Here is a 16,851-nt window from a genome sequence, read left to right on the forward strand (position 1 = left end):
ACTTATGCACCCTGAGATGTTTGGGATTCCAGTTCAGCCCATTTCAGAGGTAGGGTCCAAGTGTGAGTTAGAGCTGGTCTGGAATTTTCCATAAAAATCTTGTTTTGACAGAAAATTTAAATTTTCTGAGGGGAAAATGTTGATTTTTGCCCCAAAAAATCAGTTTTTCCATCAGGAAAATCTAAACAAAACACTTTGTTTCAAGTTGGGTTGCAATTAATCTGTGCATCAGCATGAGCTGCAGTGGTGCCTAATGGGAGTTGTAGTTTGGGTGCCTCAAGCCCCCATTCTCTCCTAAAGACTGGGCTCCCTGGTTGGACTATATCTCCCATGACACCCCACAGCTTCTCTGCCTGAGGAAGAGAACATCGTGCATCATAGAAGATGTAGTCTGACCAGGGAGCCCAGCCCATAGTGGAGAATAGGGGCATGAAGCACCTAAACTACAACTCCCATGAGGCACTGGAGCATCTCAAGTGGGTGCAGATTAATATCAACCAGCCCAAAGTGAATCAATTCTGACATTTTCAAATCTCAATTTTTCTGAACTGTCTGTTTCATTACACATTTTGAATTTTCAACCTGATTCAGGACAAAACCAAATGTCAAAATATCAGAATTTCCTGGGGGATGATGTGAGCTAGGATCTGGATTTAAATGCCCCCAGATCCTGCAGGGGAGGAGGGGCGTTGGGATCTGGGGCTCCCATCTGGATCCATCTCTAGTTCTAAGCTACTCCTTTTTTACACCTTCCTTAGCCCTAAATGCCTGATTTTCCACATTGTGGTGCACCCCAATACCACACATGCACTGGCCCAAATGCAGCCTCTGGGTAAGCAGGTGCAACTCCCATTGACTTCACTGGGAATTTCACATCCTTGCAGCAGGTCTGACTTTGGCCTTATTAATTGTATGTTCATTCAAGCACCCTCTGCTGAATAAATCTTGCATTAGAGGACCTTATGGCAACCTTAATCAATTAGCTGCCGCCTTCACCAGTCTCTGATTGCATTTGCTTGGTGTACACGAACAAGTGCTGGCCGCCTGCAAGGGGCCTACAGCCTAGCTCGGACAGATGCTGTATGCCAGTAAGAGCTGGAGGGGATGTAGGAATCTCGTAGCCAGAGATCAGCATGAGCCAAAATCCTTCTCTGAGAACCCGAGTTTGGTTCTGGATGTAAGCTCCACTACTGACCTCTCTCTCTATAAAGACCCAGGCCCAAAAGCCGAGATCTGACTAACCAACTTCACCTCCGGCCCCCCGAATTTTTGAGAGGAGTCCCAATCTCATTCAGTTTGAGACAGACTCCACTGCAGTGCTCACTAGTGGAAAGGCCTCACTCACCAGGCTGCTCGTTGCCCCAGACATCAGTAGATGCTGAACAGCCACTATTTAAATTGGATGCCCTTTGCCACTGTTAACAACTGCCCTGCAATACAGCTCTGCTCCCATCTGCTTATGGACACAAGGAAACTTCCACTGCAGAGCTCAAGGGGTCTTTGCCAGCTAATGAGCTGGCAGGCAGGTCTTCCCAGAAGACCCTTCCTCAATACTATCTCATCAGAGCGCCAGCCCTGTGGCAAGAGGGCTTAAAACTATCCATGCACGTCGTCGTCAGCAGAGTATGCAATGAACGTCAGCAAGCAGCCCCAACAGAGTGGGAGACGAATTACACCGAAGCACACGGGATGGTATAAATACTGAGAGAGAGCAAACTGTGCAGGCATCAGTGAAGTCGAAGGACTTAGTGAGCAGGAGACCGGAACAGGGTGAGTAACTAAATTTCTCTCATGCTTTGCAAACCGTGTTAGTTACAAGCAAATCTGATAACAGAAGTACTTCTGGGGGCACAGTATCCTAAAGGCATTAAATGCAAATGGATTTCATGTATGTGATTATCTTTCATAGAGTCAAATTCTGCGGACAGTGTAAATCTGGAGTGGCTCCAGTGGAATTCCTCCAGCTTTCCACTGGTGAAACTGGGGTCAGAATTTGCCTTCTAGATATGAAAACAAAACCATAAATAGTGGCTAATCAACCCCAGCCAACCGGAGTCAGCAGCAAGGTGCTGGGTTGCCTTCCTCTTGCCAGCTACAATATCTTCATCGTGTAATAGTTGATCTGACTTTCTTTTGTTAAGATGGTAATATTTTGAAATGACAGAGAACCACACAGCAGTTGGGCACAGAGTGAATTCCCCTGCAGGACTGTGTTAGCTTGGAGATGGTATCACGCTGCTTCAGGCTGGATACATTGCACAAGTTAGTTATGCGGTTGCTTTAAAAAAAGCCAAGAGGGGAAAAAATTCTTACAACGAATACTCTTGACATCAGTGAGAGAACCCGGTAGGATCCCATCTAATCTCTATGTAGCCTGCACTCAGCATCACAGTGGCCAAGTGCTTGTGGTCTTTGATCACCAACAGAGCCCTTAAAGAGGAGGTTTGCAGCGGAGTTTTCCTATCAAAGCTTAAAATGGGTTGGGATGTCACAGACTCAACTGCCTGGAGCCTTCAGGAAAAAAGAGAGAATTTTGAGATGGAGTGAAGAAAATGTAGTCACTGATTATAGGCACTGTTTTATACCATGAATAAATGAAATTCCATCCTGACTTAATGACAGACCTGGCACTTGGCTGAGAATGCTTTAAATCCTGACTGAGATCATACTAAACCCTGATCGCAGAGACATGCTCAGAAGGGTTTGTGATGCTGTGTCTGGTGCAACGGGGAAGTTCCACAAACTGGAACAAAGTGTTGCCTGGGGTGCAGAGGGGGAATCAAGATTTTTGGTTTCTAATCCCAACCCTGCCACTGACTTGCTGTGTGGTTTTGGGAAAGTCACTTAACATCTCAATATTTCCATGTTTAAAAGAAGCATAATAATCCCCTCAAGGCCCTTTGTACTAGAGAAGCACAAAACGTTGGTATATAGTTGTTACTGCAGTTTCTTTAGGTTGTAAAATAAAGATGGTAAAATTACACACTTCTTTCCCAGATTTAGGATATTGTGCTCAGTGGCTTGAAAATACAGTAGAATCTCAGTTATGAACACCTTAGGAATGGAGGTTGTTCGTTACGCTGAAATGTTTGTAACTCTGAACAAAATGTTATGGTTGTTCTTTCAAAAGTTTACAACTGAACATTGACTTAATACAGCTTTGCAACTTTACTATGCAGAAGAAAAATGCTGCTTTCCCTATATTTTTTCAATAGTTTGCGTTTTTAACACTGTACAGAACTCAAATGTGAAATTGCAGAACTATTAACTATGGTTTGTAACCTGCCCTTTAAATCAGCTTCTGTACCCAATGACTGGAAGATAGCTAATGTAACGCCAATATTTAAAAAGAGCTCTAGAGGTGATCCCAGCAATTACTGACCAGTAAGTCTAATGTCAGTACCGGACAAATTTGTTGAAACAATAGTGAAGAATAAAATTGTCAGACACCTAGAAGAACATAAATTGTTGGGCAAAAGTCAACATGGTTTCTGTAAAGGGAAATCATGTCTTACTAATCTACTAGAGTTCTTTGAAGGGGTCAACAAACATGTGGACAAGGGGGATCCATGGACGTAGTGTACTTAGATTTCCAGAAAAACTTTGACAAGGTCCCTCACCAAAGGCTTTTACGTAAATTAAGTTGTCATGGGATAAGAGGGAAGAGCCTTTCATGGATTAAGAACTGGTTAAAAGACAGGGAACAAAGGGTCGGAATAAATGGTAAATTCTCAGAATGGAGAGGGGTAACTAGTGGTATTCCCCAAGGGTCAGTCCTAGGACCAATCCTATTCAATTTATTCATAAATGATCTGGAGAAAGGAATAAACAGTGAGGTGGCAAAGTTTGCAGATGATACTAAACTGCTCAAGATAGTTAAGATCAAAGCAGACTGTGAAGAACTTCAAAAAGAGTGGGCAGCAGGTTTAAAACAAATAAAAGGAAGTTGTTTTTCACACAGAGCACAGTCAACTTGTGGAACTCCTTGCCTGGGGAGGTTGTGAAGGCTAGGACTATAACAGGGTTTAAAAGAGAACTGGATAAATTCATGGAGGTTAAGTCTATTAATGGCTATTAGCCAGGATGGGTAAGGAATGGTGTCCCTAGCCTCTGTTTGTCAGAGGGTGGAGATGGATGGCAGGAGAGAGATCACTTGATCATTACCTGTTAGGTTCACTCCCTCTGGGGCACCTGGCATTGGCCACTGCCAGCAGACAGGATACTGGATGGATGGACCCAGTATGATCATTCTAAAAAATTTGCGTGGTTTTTTTTTTTTTTGGTCACTGCTACTACCTGATTGCATACGTCTGGTTCCAAATGAGGTGTGTGATTGACTGGTCAGTTCGTAACTCTGGTATCCATAACTCTGAGATTCTGCTGTACCATTGACCAGTATGTGAGAGGGGATGATGGATTGGCACTTAGGTTAGCTCCACCTAACAAATCCAGGAAGCTGCCAACAAAGGGATGGCACCAGAGTCAGGGAGCAAAGCTGACTGCAGGGCTTGGCCGTACAGGTGCAATGGAGCACGTTGAGAGCTTTCGCTTTGCCCTGCTCTCTCAAACCTGCACCACAGAACCCTGGGGAAAGACCTCTTGGGTCAGTAACTCCTCCCTTTCCCCAGCCAGTGCAAATGCCCCAACACTATGGGCCCAATCCTGCTCTCCGTTACACGAGTGTAAATCCAGAGTTGGGCCACTGACCCAGTGGGGTTTCAGAGAGACCAGTGTAAATCCAGAGTAATGCCACTGGGGTTTCAAAGGTGCTGGGATAAATCCAAAGTAGCCCATTTGCTTTGCACTGGTGTAAGTTTTAGTGCAGTTATCAGTCCCTTCCAGGATTGCTTAGTTGAAGGCAGGACCCAGGGAGACCCAATGAGGGACATCTGGGAGGAGGCAGCACAGGCTGCGAGTGCCATCAGATTAAGAGAGTCTTCAGGCCAGAACGGCCCCTTGTGATCATCTCATCTGACCTCTTGTAGAACACAGGCCAGGGAACGTCCCCAAAATAATTCCTAGAGCAGATCTTCTAGAAAAACATCCAATCTTGACTTAAAATTTGTCAGTGATGGAGAATGCTCCAAATGTGAATTACTCTCACTGTGAAAAATGTACATCTTATTTCCAATTTGAATATGTCTAGCTCCAACTTCCAGCCATTGGATCGTGTTATGCCTTTCTCGGCTAGTCTTAAGAGCCCATTGTCAAATATTTGTTCCCCTTGTAGGTACTTATAGACCAGGGGTGGCCAAACTGCGGCTCTTTTATAAAGCTTCCCATTCTCTGCCTACCACACTGGGGGGAGAGCTCAGGGCTTCTGCCCTGCAGTAGGCTGGTGGGTCTAGGAGCTTCTGTCAGAGACGACTGGTGCCTGCTGGGGGGGGGGCACAATATAAAGGTTTGGGCCCCCCCAATAGCATGAGTCATGACCCCAACGCACACATACCCCTTATCTTTAGTGGCCCCTCCCCGCTGCGCCCAGCTGTTTGCTGCTGCCTCTCCAGTCTCCCCACAGCCACAGCTCCCAGCTTGCCGGCTCCTGCAGCTGCTGTGCAGAGAGGGGGCCCAGCGACACCATGTCACCGAGCGGGCCCAGAAAACTCTGGCAAAAATTGGGGAGGGGCACAAGACCCTACATCTCTCAGCCACGCATCACCTCTGGCTTTTGTCCAGCGGGGAGGTGGGGTGTCTCAGGGCTTCAGCCCTGCAGCGTGCACCTGCCGGGGCTTGGGGCTTCAGCATGAATGAGGCTCCAGCCCTGATCCCCAAGACCTCCCTCCGCACAAGGCTGAAGCCCCGAGCCTCGGCAGGCACCCCCGGCTCTCAAACTTCTGAAGATTGTCGTACGTGGCTCGGAGGATCAGTAAGTTTGGCCACCCCTCTTATAGATTGTAATCAAGTCACCCCTTAACCTTCTCTTTATTGAGCTAAATAAATTGAACTCCTTGAGTCTATTGCTATAAGGCAGGTTTTCTAATCCTTTAATCATTCTCGTGGCTCTTCTCTGAACCCTCTCCAATGTATCAACATCCTTCCTGAATGGGTGGGCACCAGAACTGAACACAGTATTTCCGCAGTAGTCGCACCAGTGCCAAATAGAGGTAAAATAATTTCTCTACTCCTACTCGAGAGTCCCCTGTTTACGCATTCCAGAGCACATTAGCTCTTTTGGACAAATCTGCCTATAGGTCTTGAGCTAATGCTATCCTTAGTCCCTTTAGAAGCCAAGTGTCTTTCATCTGAGGGCCACGTAGCCTGTTACTGATGTTAACCAGTTGGACTTCACAACCACCCTGCCAGGCAGGTGAGTGTTATCCAAATTATACAGGTGAGGAATCCAGACACACAGCAACCTGCCTAGGATCACCCAGCAGGAGAGCTGGGAAGAGAACCCAGGCTCCCCGTTCCAATCTCTTCCCACCAGGCCATGCTGCCTGTGCGCGCCCTGCACTGCATGCGAGGTGCTGCCTGCCATATGGCTCTAGAACCACGCACGCTGTGGGACTTTTTCCTCTGCTGACTGCTCCCAGGCCATGTCTGACTCGCTCCTCCCTTCTCCTTGCAGGATCTCCCCACTCAGCCAGACAGCGCCATGGCATGTCAACGACCTCTCCTGCTCTTGTTCTTTGTAGTGCTAGTAGTCAGCACCCACCTGTCGAGAGCTCAGCACTGGTCCCACGGCTGGTATCCCGGAGGGAAAAGAGAACTAGATTTGCCACAGACTCCAGAGGTGAGTTCCAGCCTTTCCCTAGGAGGATCGTCCATATTACTTGAAAGCCCACAGTACATTCTAAATACATCTTGTTCTGCAGCCCTAATTTAAGGACTGATCCTGGGAGGTGTGCTGAGCATCCACATGGGATCCAGTGGGAATTGTGGGTGCTCAGCACCTCTCAGGATCATGTCCTTAATGAAAATGCTGACATACATAGAGAGAAACCTTTCTTCGCCATTTCCCAGCCCTGTGCTCACCACCCAGAGCACACGGCCTTCAGACACAGATCAGGATCTGAACCGTCCCAAGGCTCAGGGTTCTTCTGATCTGCACAGCTGGGGCATCTTAACAGACACAACTGGGAAGAGACAACAACTGGGAGAGGGCCAAAGCTGGACAGCCTTTAGTGCTCTCCCAGGCTAGCTTTAAGGCATGCACCATTTCCTCCTTTCCTGCGGTATGTCAGCTGCCCTTCAAGGCCAATCCATGTGAAGGGTTCCATCTTGAGTTCAGACGTTTGGGGGACTTTTCCCTCCTTAATATGCACTGACTGAATTTCGTCGCCATCCAATATCCAGACATTAGAGCACAGCAAATTTCATGAACATTGGAAAGGCTTGAAGAGGTAACAGAGAAATATGAGCTAATGCCATAGCTCTGTTAACAGAAAAATAGGTCCTGCACTGACGCTACTAACTCATTTCACACAGGACACCAAACAGCCATTGGATGGTAACGCTTCCACTTCTAGGGTTATAGGAATTGCTGTATCAGATCAGACTGGTCACTCATTCTAGTCCAAAATCCTGACTCTCAAATTGGCCAGTACCAGTGCTTCAGAGGAAAGTACAAGACGCTCTCTAGTGGACAATTATGTAATAACCAGTCCATAGAGAAAGTTTGTCATCTGCTCATTCTGGCTTATGCTCCACAGCATGAGAGTTTATATCCCTTGTTTCTTTCCCCCTAACAGTGAATATAAATGTCTTTATGACAGAGCAGGGCTGGATTCAATTTAGGGATAAAAGACCATGTAGCCACCCAATCCCGGAAATGTGTTTGTTTTGTTTGTGAGTTCAGGCTTCAGAAGAAATCAAACTCTGTGATGGGGAAGAGTGTGCTTATCTGAGGAGCCCAAGGAAAACCATTGTGAACACGCTGCTGGTAAGAACAACAAGCAACCTTCCCCAGTAGCTACCAGAGTGCCTCAGCATTTAGCAGAGGAGGCAAAAGTGGGGGCAGTAGTGAACAATCCGGTATTGTCAATGATTAGAAGTATTTTCTATCTCTAATACCAAGGCTTTTAAAGACAAACAACAAACACAGCTGTCTGCCCAAAAGAACGTAAAGATCTAGCAAGATGCTGGGCATCTCCTGTGAAAAGTTCAGAATCATGGCCAGGACAAGTCTTCGGATAGGAAGAGCTCAAGAGATAAAACGTCCAGGTTATTAAAGTTCTTCCATTGCTCCTATCATGGGCGTATCTGAATGTGGCCTCTGTTGTTTCCTTAATATACATATAATAATAATGAATTTTTAGGGAGCACAGTCAGGCAAGGAGGGGTAGGTGAGTGGTAGAAAGTTAATTGGAAGATGTAAGTCTTGAAAGGAAAGATTTGAAGGAGTAATGAAAGCCAGACATAATGGGTAGAGTGCCCGCTTAGACAGAAAAACATTCAGCATTTGAAAGACTGGGAAAATTATTTATTATTTGTACTGCCCCAACTGTGGATCACAACTCCACTGTGCTAGATGCTGAACAAATGGTCTGAGATCAATCAAATGCAATTAAATGGAGAATCAGGCCCAATAAATTGTGGGATTTAAAAAAAAAATGTCTTTGTTGCCAAACAGGCTGACATGCTGGCGAGACAACTACAGAAGAAGAAGTGAGCCCTTCCACAGACACTTTCCGAAATGCTTGCCAGCCCCACTGGCTTTTCAGTCATTTCCTTTGCAACATGATGGTGTGTCTGTAGATTCCATGTATCTGACCGTTAAAGAATTCTTATGAACATCTTGGCTGACTGCACTTGAATGCTGAGAACGTGGATAATGGTGTAATGTTTGAGAAATGCCCCCGATCCATCACTCAGCCAGAACGAGGCCCTGTCTGGAGTTCTTTACGCACTTGTGTAATTCCATCATGTTGAATAAAATACTTTATTTTGCTACATATACAATTCCATCCACATTTATGTCCTTACCTATGTCTTAAAAAAATAAAAATAAATGAATCTCCAGCCCCATCAACCAGTTTTAAGCATGCACTGATTTTTTTGTACAAGAGTCAAGTCACAAAGCCCTTTATTGGTAATTCCTGGCCCTCCCTGAACTGCTTTCTGGGTAGTTCAGCCTTCTGGCTAAGTGCTGGAATATTCGGCCAAACTTGATTCAAAATGTGAGAAAACGTCCTATGTATGGCCCTTCATTCACCGAGATACAAATATCAGGAAAGGTTTGGTGGTGGTAGTTTTTTTCACAAAAGGCAACATTCTCACATTCATATTAAGAAAATAAGAGCGAGCAATGGTAAAGTTCTTGGGAAGATAACCAAAGGAAACATGATCTAGTGGTTAGAGTGCTAGTCTGGGACTTGGGAGACCCAGGTTAAAGCCCTTCCTGTGTGCCCTTGGGCAAGTCACTTCGTCTCTCTGTGACTCACTTTCCTCTCTGTACAAATAGCAGCACTGCCCTATTGGGGTGCTGTGAGGCCAAATACATTAGAGATTGTGAAGATACTGTGGTGTAATGGGCTTCATATACATACCTAAGACAGCCCAAAGAGGGTATCTTTTGTCTGTAGCAGGCTACATCTGCCATGAAGTGGTAGCTGTTTCTGCAGCAGTGAAGTAATGTCATTAAAGGTGCAGTGCCCAAAACCAAAGTCATAATAGATATAAGGAGCAGGTAGGTATGAATTCTTCCACCCAAAACCACATGTGAATAAGTCCACTGTCAATCACCATGTACACAGAGTTTAAATACATACCGAGAGTTTCACTCGCTGACAACTTCTCTGTTTTGCTATCCGTTCTATGTGGCAGTCAGTTACACTGAAATTAATATGAATTACAGTGATCAAATACGATTTATTCTAAATCAGCTGGGACTCTCAATCTCTATACTGATTGCTTTATGAATAAAAAACAGTTGGTAATGAAGGATTGTTTTAATTTGCTGCTCATGTAAAAAATGTCAATTAAAATGAGGCAAAAATTCTTGGAACTAGATTTCAATATTTCTGAGAAATAACATCCTCACATTTCCAAGCCAATTTATGTAGCACCTTAGATCCACACAGATTCCCCAAAACAACTTACAAACTTAGAGCCATATTCTGCTCTCAACTGCCTCAGTATAAAACCAGGATAACTCCAGTGACTTTTACTATAATGGTGACATGGCAAAGTGTATTGCCACCTTCACTTCCACACTGCTGCCAACAGCAGCCTGGCTGAGTGCCCAGAGAGCATGGCTGTGGCACTTGCCTGCAAAGATGGGGAGCCCCCTGAGCCAGAGACTGTCCCCCATGCACCCAGGGACTGCCCTCCAGCTCCTCCCCAGACAGGGACTGTCCCACCAGCATCCAGACCCCACAACAGTGGGCTGGCACATGTGCCTGCTCTGCAGATACAGGATGCCCTGTCTAGGACAGAATGGCCTGTCCAGGGGAGAACGGCCCCTTCAGGAACTGCCCCCTAGCACCTCCCAGCAACTGCCCCAGTCCCCAGAATCTAGCCCCCACCCACAGGGACTGCCACCAGTCCCCTCACCTAGAGTTTGTCCCCAATGCACAGGCTGCACCCACTCCCTGTAGCCCTAACTCCTTGCACCCACCTTTCCCATGCCCACTGGTCTCTTACTGTGACTGCAGGTAGCTCTGCCTTGCAGCCTGCCTGTCGCTGCAGTCCTAGTGCCAGGGAGCCTGCTCTGCCAGAGTCACTGGACACAAGATCCTGTAGGGACGGGGGGGCGCTGAGCACCCTGGCCTCCTGCTGATGCTGCTGGCCCTGACACTGCTGGGAGGAGGAGGGAGGGGGAGGGTGATGCTGCTGGGCTTGATCCTGGCAGAGGGGCTGATGCCGGTGGGCCTAATCCTGCACCACCCCATTTTTGTACAAACACAAACCATGCTGGCTCTGCGCCCAGGACAGGTGCCCCTCCTGCCCTAGTTACGGCCCTGAGGATGTCACGTGGGCTGCAGCTGTGCTGACTGGGCCACAAGTGGCCTGCAAGCCGAGAACCACTGACCTAGACGATTAGGCCCAAGCCTGTGACTGGGGCTGGCTATTCCGTGGGGAGCCAGGGTAGGGCGGAGGCCAGGCATGGTGTGCGTGTGGTGGCTCGTGTTGCTGAGGTGATGCACTGCAGCATCCTGCCCTCCTCTGTTGGGGAGTGGTCCCATCCTTTGTCACTCTTGCCTGCCTCGCTTTTCCCACCACAGTTTTTTGCAGCTCCTTGGGCTGCTTCTCTCCGAGGAGCAATGGTCACGTGCCCTGAGCACTGGGGCAGGCCCGGGAGGCAGCAGGAGCCTGGTTCTAAGTGGTGGGCCGGGCCGGGCCAGGGGCGGTGAGACAGGCCTGGGGGGCAGCAAGAGCTCGGCCCTGAGCATGGGGCAGCCCTGGGGGGGCGACACAGGAGCCCGGCCCTGAGCCGTGGGGCAGCCCTGGGGGGGCGACACAGGACCCTGGCCCTGAGCCGTGGGGCAGCCCTGGGGGGGCGACACAGGACCCTGGCCCTGAGCCGTGGGGCAGCCCTGGGGGGGCGACACAGGACCCTGGCCCTGAGCCGTGGGGCAGCCCTGGGGGGGCGACACAGGAGCCTGGCCCTGAGCCGTGGGGCAGGCCTGGGGGGGCGACACAGGAGCCTGGCCCTGAGCCGTGGGGCAGGCCTGGGGGAAGCAGGAGCCTGGCCCCGAGCCGTGGGGCAGGCCTGGGGGGGCGACACAGGAGCCTGGCCCTGAGCCGTGGGGCAACCCTGGGGGGGCGACACAGGACCCTGGCCCCGAGCCGTGGGGCAGCCCTGGGGGGGGGGGAAGCAGGAGCCTGGCAGGCCTGGGGACACAGGACCCTGGCCCTGAGCCGTGGGGCAGGCCTGGGGGAAGAAGGAGCCCGGCCCTGAGAAGTGGGGCAGGTCTGGGAAGCAGGAGCCAGGTCTGGGGGAGGGGGAGAGGAGCCCGAGCCGTGGGGCAGCCCTGGGGAAGCAGGAGCCTGGCCCGAGCCGGGGGGCAGGCCTGGGGGAAGCAGGAGCCTGGCCCCGAGCCGTGGGGCAGGCCTGGGGGGGCGACACAGGACCCTGGCCCTGAGCCGTGGGGCAGGCCTGGGGGAAGAAGGAGCCCGGCCCTGAGAAGTGGGGCAGGTCTGGGGGGAGGGGAAGCAGGAGCCCGGCCCTGAGCCATGGGGCAAGTCTGGGGGAGGGGGAAGCAGGAGCCCGGCCCCGAGCCGTGGGGCAGCCCTGGGGGGGGGAAGCAGGAGCCCGGCCCTGAGAAGTGGGGCAGCCCTGGGGGGAGGGGCGGGAGCGGAGGCTGAGGAGACAGAGACCCAGGGGGCGGGGCCTGGCCCCTGGGCGGGGCTGACTCTGCCCCGCTCCCGCCAGTTGCCGGCCCGGAAAGAACTACATTTCCCATCATGCCCCTGCCACCCCCCAGACCCGGAGCCGGCCTCCCGCATCCGCTTCCGGGCGAGGGGTCAGGTCCATGGCGGCGCCCAGCCGGAGGTCGGTGGGGCCGCCATGCTGCCCGCGCTGCGCCGCTGCTGGGCCCCGCTGAGCCGCCGGCCGCTGCCGCTGCTGGTGCCGGCCCGGGGCCGCAAGTCCCGTCACGACCCGCCCGCCAAGTCCAAGGCCGGGCGGCTGAAGGTGCCGCCGCCCGTGGACCCGGCCGAGCTGCTGGTGGTGAGCGAGCGCTACCGGCAGCACCGGCTCGTGCTGCAGGCGCTCAGGTCTGTCCGCTGCACGCGGGGTCCGCGGGGGGGTTCATTTCCCCAGGCCCCTGCCCGAGCCAGGGAGCGCCAGGACCCAGAGGGCAGCCCCGTGCCTCCCCCTGCACTAGGGGGTCCGGAGTTCATAGGCACAGTCCTGCTATATGGGGCTTTGTCTTATATAGGTGCCTATCCCCCTCCCCCCCACCCCACACACACACTCACGCCCCTCCTGTCCCGATTTTTCACACTTACTGTCTGGTCACTCTGCCCCAGGGATTCTCAAACTGGGGGTCGGGACCCCTCAAGGGGTCACGAGGTTATTACATGGGGGGGTCGTGAGCTGTCACCCCCCACCCCAAACCCTGCTTTGCCTCCAGCATTTATAATGGCTTTAAATATATAAAGAATGTTTTTAATTTATAAAGCGGGGGGGTCGCACTCAGAGGCTTGCTGTGTGGAAGGGGTCACCAGTACAAAAGTTTGAGAACCACTGACCTACCCTGCACGGGGCTGGGAGCTGGGGTGGTCTCCTAACATGCCCGTTCTTCCCTCTGCCCATGCCCAGGGAGCAATGAGGTTGTAGGTCCAGACCGGGTGTGTGTATGTGTGCGTGTTCGTTCATCACTCCCCAGAACTACTGCTTCGGATCCTGGAGAGGAGTCGAGATGTACGATAGGGTTGGGTGTGATGACTTCTGTTGTAGAAACCAGTGGGCGGGCCTGTAGGCTTCCTTGCTGAAAGGACCCTTGTAAACCTTAGCAGGAGTGTGAGGGGAAAAAAGCCTTATACATGTTCAGAATTCCAGGTTTTAAAGACACCCCAACCCCACTCCAACATTTGGAAAGGGAAATGGCACTGTCAGGTGACTGTCTGGAAGTCATCAGTTCAAGCCTTCTAGTGGTGTCATGGCCCAGTGGCAGGTGAAGGCCGCTAGCTGGTAAAAGACCTGCTTTAGAATCCATCTCCCAAGACAGAAGATGGTAATCCCATGAAAAGCAATGTTGATGTGACTGTGCCATGCTTAGGGCCTTTCTCTCCTCTCTCCCAGGGCGGAGTTCAAGCAAGAAGTATTGCAGAAGAAGCGTCAGGAGCGCCTTGATAAAGAGGGTGGGGAGGAGGCAATGGAGGAGCACCGGAAGCTGATGGCATGGAATAATGCTGAGAATGAGCGGCTGCGGAAAAAAAGGTGAGAAATGGCCCTCAGGCCTGCTGCAGGAAGGGCTTGGAGTGCCGCTTCAGTGCGATGAAACCATTTGAGATGCCAGAGGTACGCAGGGAGGCTGTGATCCCACCCCCGAAAGGGTCTTAGGAGCCTTCTCTGGTCTGTGATTCAGAGAGCATGTGGATTCATAGATTCTTAGATGTTGGTCCCTTCTGGCCTTGGAGTGTGATCATCTAGTCTGACCTCCTGTATAGCACAGGCCATAGAACTTCCCCAAAATAACTCCTATAGCAGATCTTTTAGAAAAATACCTTTGATTTAAAAATTGTCCATGATGGAGATTGTCCACCACAATCGTTGGTAAGTTGTTCCAATGGTTAATTACCCTTACAGTGAAAAATGTGTGCCTTATTTCTAGTCTGAATTTGTCTAGCTTCAACTTCCAGTCTTTGGATCGTGTAAACACTTTTCTCTGCTAGTCTGAAGTGCCTTTTATTAAATATTTGTTCCCCATGTACATGCTTATAATCGGTAATCAAGTCACAAGCTTGCTAAACTGATTGTTTCTTGAAGAGATGACTTCTGAGGTAGGCTAATGGCTTCTGGAGCCTTCTACCTCTAGCTTAAATCCAGCCCAGGCCACTGTACTTAGAGGTATTACTAGCTGCTGGCAGTTCAGCTGTACAAAATGGGTTTGGTGTCAGAACACTTGCTAGCCAGACAAATGTCCCTCTTGCAACACCAGCACAGCTGGCAATAAATGGCTCCTTTAATGGCTGGATCATAGAGACTGAACTGTATCCTCCCCTTTTTTATTATGGACGGGATTATGATTACATTTGAGGACACCTTTAAATAGGAGCTCAAAACCTTTATTTTGTTGTAATCTCATTGAAATGGCAAAAACCAAACCAGAGATTATAAACTCTCAGCATGATCTGAATTTTTCATGGTGGCTTGGTGAAAAAAGAATTGATATGGAGAATATGAATGTAAAAATCACCCCTTTTGGTGACTCTCTTTTTTTTCTTTCACTGAATTCTCTCTCCTTTTGTACCCCTGTTGCATTAGTTATGCTAGGTATGTATGAGGAGAATTTTCATTGTTGTTGCCCAAGCTATCCCTGTTCTGTGAATAGCTAGGACTTCAGGCCCCATATCTGTCATGCTGAACTTTTCACCACCCCATCACCTACTGCTAGGCCTACCTTGCTTCACCATCCTCGTCTGGCAGGTTTCACTTGAACATTAAATGTTTCCTTGCGAGGCTGCTGTGCTGTGCCTCCCGCTGTCCTGAGGAGGGCTCACCAGTATCCCATTTCTCTTGTGGTCATGTGACAGGGAGGAGCGACTTAGAAGAGAGGAGGAAGAATTGCAGGACCGTAAGTTACAAGGAGCCCTCAACCGTGCCAGGTTAATGGAGGATTTTCTTAAGCAGAAGGAGAGAGAGGTCCTACAGTTGCAGGTATGGAAGGCTTGAGTTTGAGGGCAGTGATCACTGTGTTAGGTGACTTTGTGAACCCCTCAAATTGTAACCTGCTGCCACCTGCTGCTCTCTTTGGTACCCAGGGGTTGGGAGTTCTGTGGAGGCACCAGGCTCACACCCTGGAGAGGGGAGAAGGGACTTTCATTGCTCTGTGGCAAACTCCTGCCTTCCCAGCTGCCTCAAGGAGTAGCCTTGATGATCTTGGAGTGCAATAAGGATGTCCTGCCTGAGACCTTTGAGAGCGGGTTGGGGAATAAATTTGGGTGGGAGATGGGGATCCATGTGTTTCCAGGGTTTCCTCAATAAGAGTATTACAGTGCCAAGCTCTCCTTTGCTTCTGATAAGTCCTGAGCCCCTCTTGAGGTATAATGAGAATCTTTGTTGCAGTCTCCAGGCTTTGTCTTCCTGAATGAGGGTTGAGAACCTCAGAGCTGCTGGAAGAGCCACTCCAGGCCCCATAAACACAAGTTACAGGAGCAGCTGCCCTGTGGGGTAGTAACTGTGCATGCTCCACTGGGTTTGAATTGAGACTGGAGTTTGGGTGAGACGCTAAAGGAGAATTTCTGGGGGTGCTCATCCCTCTCCAGTTCATGCCTGTTTCGTCAGCTCCACCCTGGCATCAGATCAGAGCAAATGGAGCATGTCAGAGTGCAGAGCCCTGACCCCTCTGTCCTGAAACATAGTCTCATTCCATGTTCTGTGTCTAATCACCTGCCTCAGTGGGCACAAATGCTGCACGCACTGAGAGTTGGCTTCCACCTTTCATTGATTTTAGGAGGAAGCCAGAAATTTCATCACCCCTGAAAACCTGGACGAGCGAATCGAAGAGTGCCTGGATAATCCTCGCAACTACAATTTCGCCATCGATAAAGAAGGACGCATCGTTAAGCGGAGCGTGCCATCCTAGAGGCTCTCTCTTGATCGGGACAGTTCGGGTGGGAGACTTTCCCCTGGTTTCCATCCAGATGCAGTGCTCAGGGCAGGAGCATGACGAAAGGCGCATCATGCGTATAAGTCGACTGTGGAATTTCATTTAGACAAGCAGCCCTTTGGTGCCAGTCACAATTCCTGCCTTGAAAGGCTGTCAGCTGCTTCATAACTCATGTCCCTTTGCTTTGGGATGAATTACTGTTGTCTCTGAAATAAAGGAACCTGTTTTGTACAGCGCTGTAGCTCTTGATTTCTTAGGCACAGTAGTTCAGAAGTATTAGTTGAATATATCGATCTGTGAGCTTATATAGCTTCCATCACTGCAGTGTCTGAGTGCCCAGTCAAGCCTCTGCCAGTTCAAGATTATTCTCTGCAAAATATTCCGAGGATTTGGACTCCAGTAGGTTTATTCCGTCACTGGATGCTTAGTCATGGGACTTCTATCACTTTCCTAATCTGTTTTCTAAACGTTCCAACCTAATTTCCTTCTTTAGCAGTGTTACTGACTTAATGGGTGTGGGGAAGCTGTAGATGTGATACCTCTTGATTTTAATCAGGCTTTTGAGACAGTCTCATGTGACATTCTCATAAGCAAACTAGGGAAATGTGGTGGTGATGAAATTTACTATGAG

At 49.8% G+C, this 16,851-nt stretch overlaps 2 protein-coding genes and 1 long non-coding RNA gene across 4 annotated transcripts in view; 2 read left to right on the forward strand and 1 right to left on the reverse strand.

The window, feature by feature from the left end:
• LOC120407089 overlaps positions 1-10,744 on the reverse strand; it is a 36,408-nt gene extending 25,664 nt beyond the window's left edge. Inside the window, exons 1-2 of the long non-coding RNA XR_005599783.1 lie at positions 10,585-10,744; positions 9,711-9,774 (exon numbers count right to left, since the gene is read on the reverse strand). This is a non-coding gene — a long non-coding RNA (uncharacterized LOC120407089). The remainder of the gene's footprint in view (positions 1-9,710; positions 9,775-10,584) is intronic.
• Positions 1,677-9,127, forward strand: LOC120407088 (progonadoliberin-2). Of its 2 annotated transcripts, none has more exons than XM_039542431.1 (4): positions 1,677-1,770; positions 6,569-6,733; positions 7,799-7,882; positions 8,573-9,127. In XM_039542431.1, exons 2-4 carry the CDS (start codon positions 6,596-6,598, stop codon positions 8,609-8,611), a joined length of 261 nt encoding a protein of 86 aa, XP_039398365.1. In that variant the 5' UTR covers positions 1,677-1,770; positions 6,569-6,595; the 3' UTR covers positions 8,612-9,127. The 2 variants fall into 2 exon arrangements, with proteins under 2 accessions (XP_039398365.1, XP_039398366.1); XM_039542432.1 differs by lacking the exon at positions 1,677-1,770 and adding an exon at positions 6,184-6,307.
• A 1,631-nt stretch (positions 10,745-12,375) lies between the features above and the next one.
• On the forward strand, positions 12,376-16,453 carry MRPS26 (mitochondrial ribosomal protein S26). Its single transcript, XM_039542428.1, has 4 exons — positions 12,376-12,660; positions 13,691-13,828; positions 15,145-15,268; positions 16,065-16,453. Exons 1-4 carry the CDS (start codon positions 12,452-12,454, stop codon positions 16,194-16,196), a joined length of 603 nt encoding a protein of 200 aa, XP_039398362.1. The 5' UTR covers positions 12,376-12,451; the 3' UTR covers positions 16,197-16,453.
• Positions 16,454-16,851: the final 398 nt, after the last annotated feature.

This window comes from Mauremys reevesii, linkage group 5 (genome assembly GCF_016161935.1).
Source record: "Mauremys reevesii isolate NIE-2019 linkage group 5, ASM1616193v1, whole genome shotgun sequence".
In the NCBI taxonomy this organism is placed as follows: Eukaryota; Metazoa; Chordata; order Testudines; family Geoemydidae; genus Mauremys; species Mauremys reevesii.

Excerpts from the sequence above, each read along its gene's own strand:
- LOC120407088 (XM_039542431.1), top strand. The coding sequence starts at position 6,596 with ATGGCATGTCAACGACCTCTCCTGCTCTTGTTCTTTGTAGTGCTAGTA. Across the intron at positions 6,734-7,798 it reads ATTTGCCACAGACTCCAGAG|GCTTCAGAAGAAATCAAACT; the intron begins GTGAGTTCCAGC and ends TTGTGAGTTCAG. Across the intron at positions 7,883-8,572 it reads CCATTGTGAACACGCTGCTG|GCTGACATGCTGGCGAGACA; the intron begins GTAAGAACAACA and ends GTTGCCAAACAG.
- MRPS26 (XM_039542428.1), top strand. The coding sequence starts at position 12,452 with ATGCTGCCCGCGCTGCGCCGCTGCTGGGCCCCGCTGAGCCGCCGGCCG. Across the intron at positions 13,829-15,144 it reads GAGCGGCTGCGGAAAAAAAG|GGAGGAGCGACTTAGAAGAG; the intron begins GTGAGAAATGGC and ends GTCATGTGACAG. Across the intron at positions 15,269-16,064 it reads GAGAGGTCCTACAGTTGCAG|GAGGAAGCCAGAAATTTCAT; the intron begins GTATGGAAGGCT and ends CATTGATTTTAG.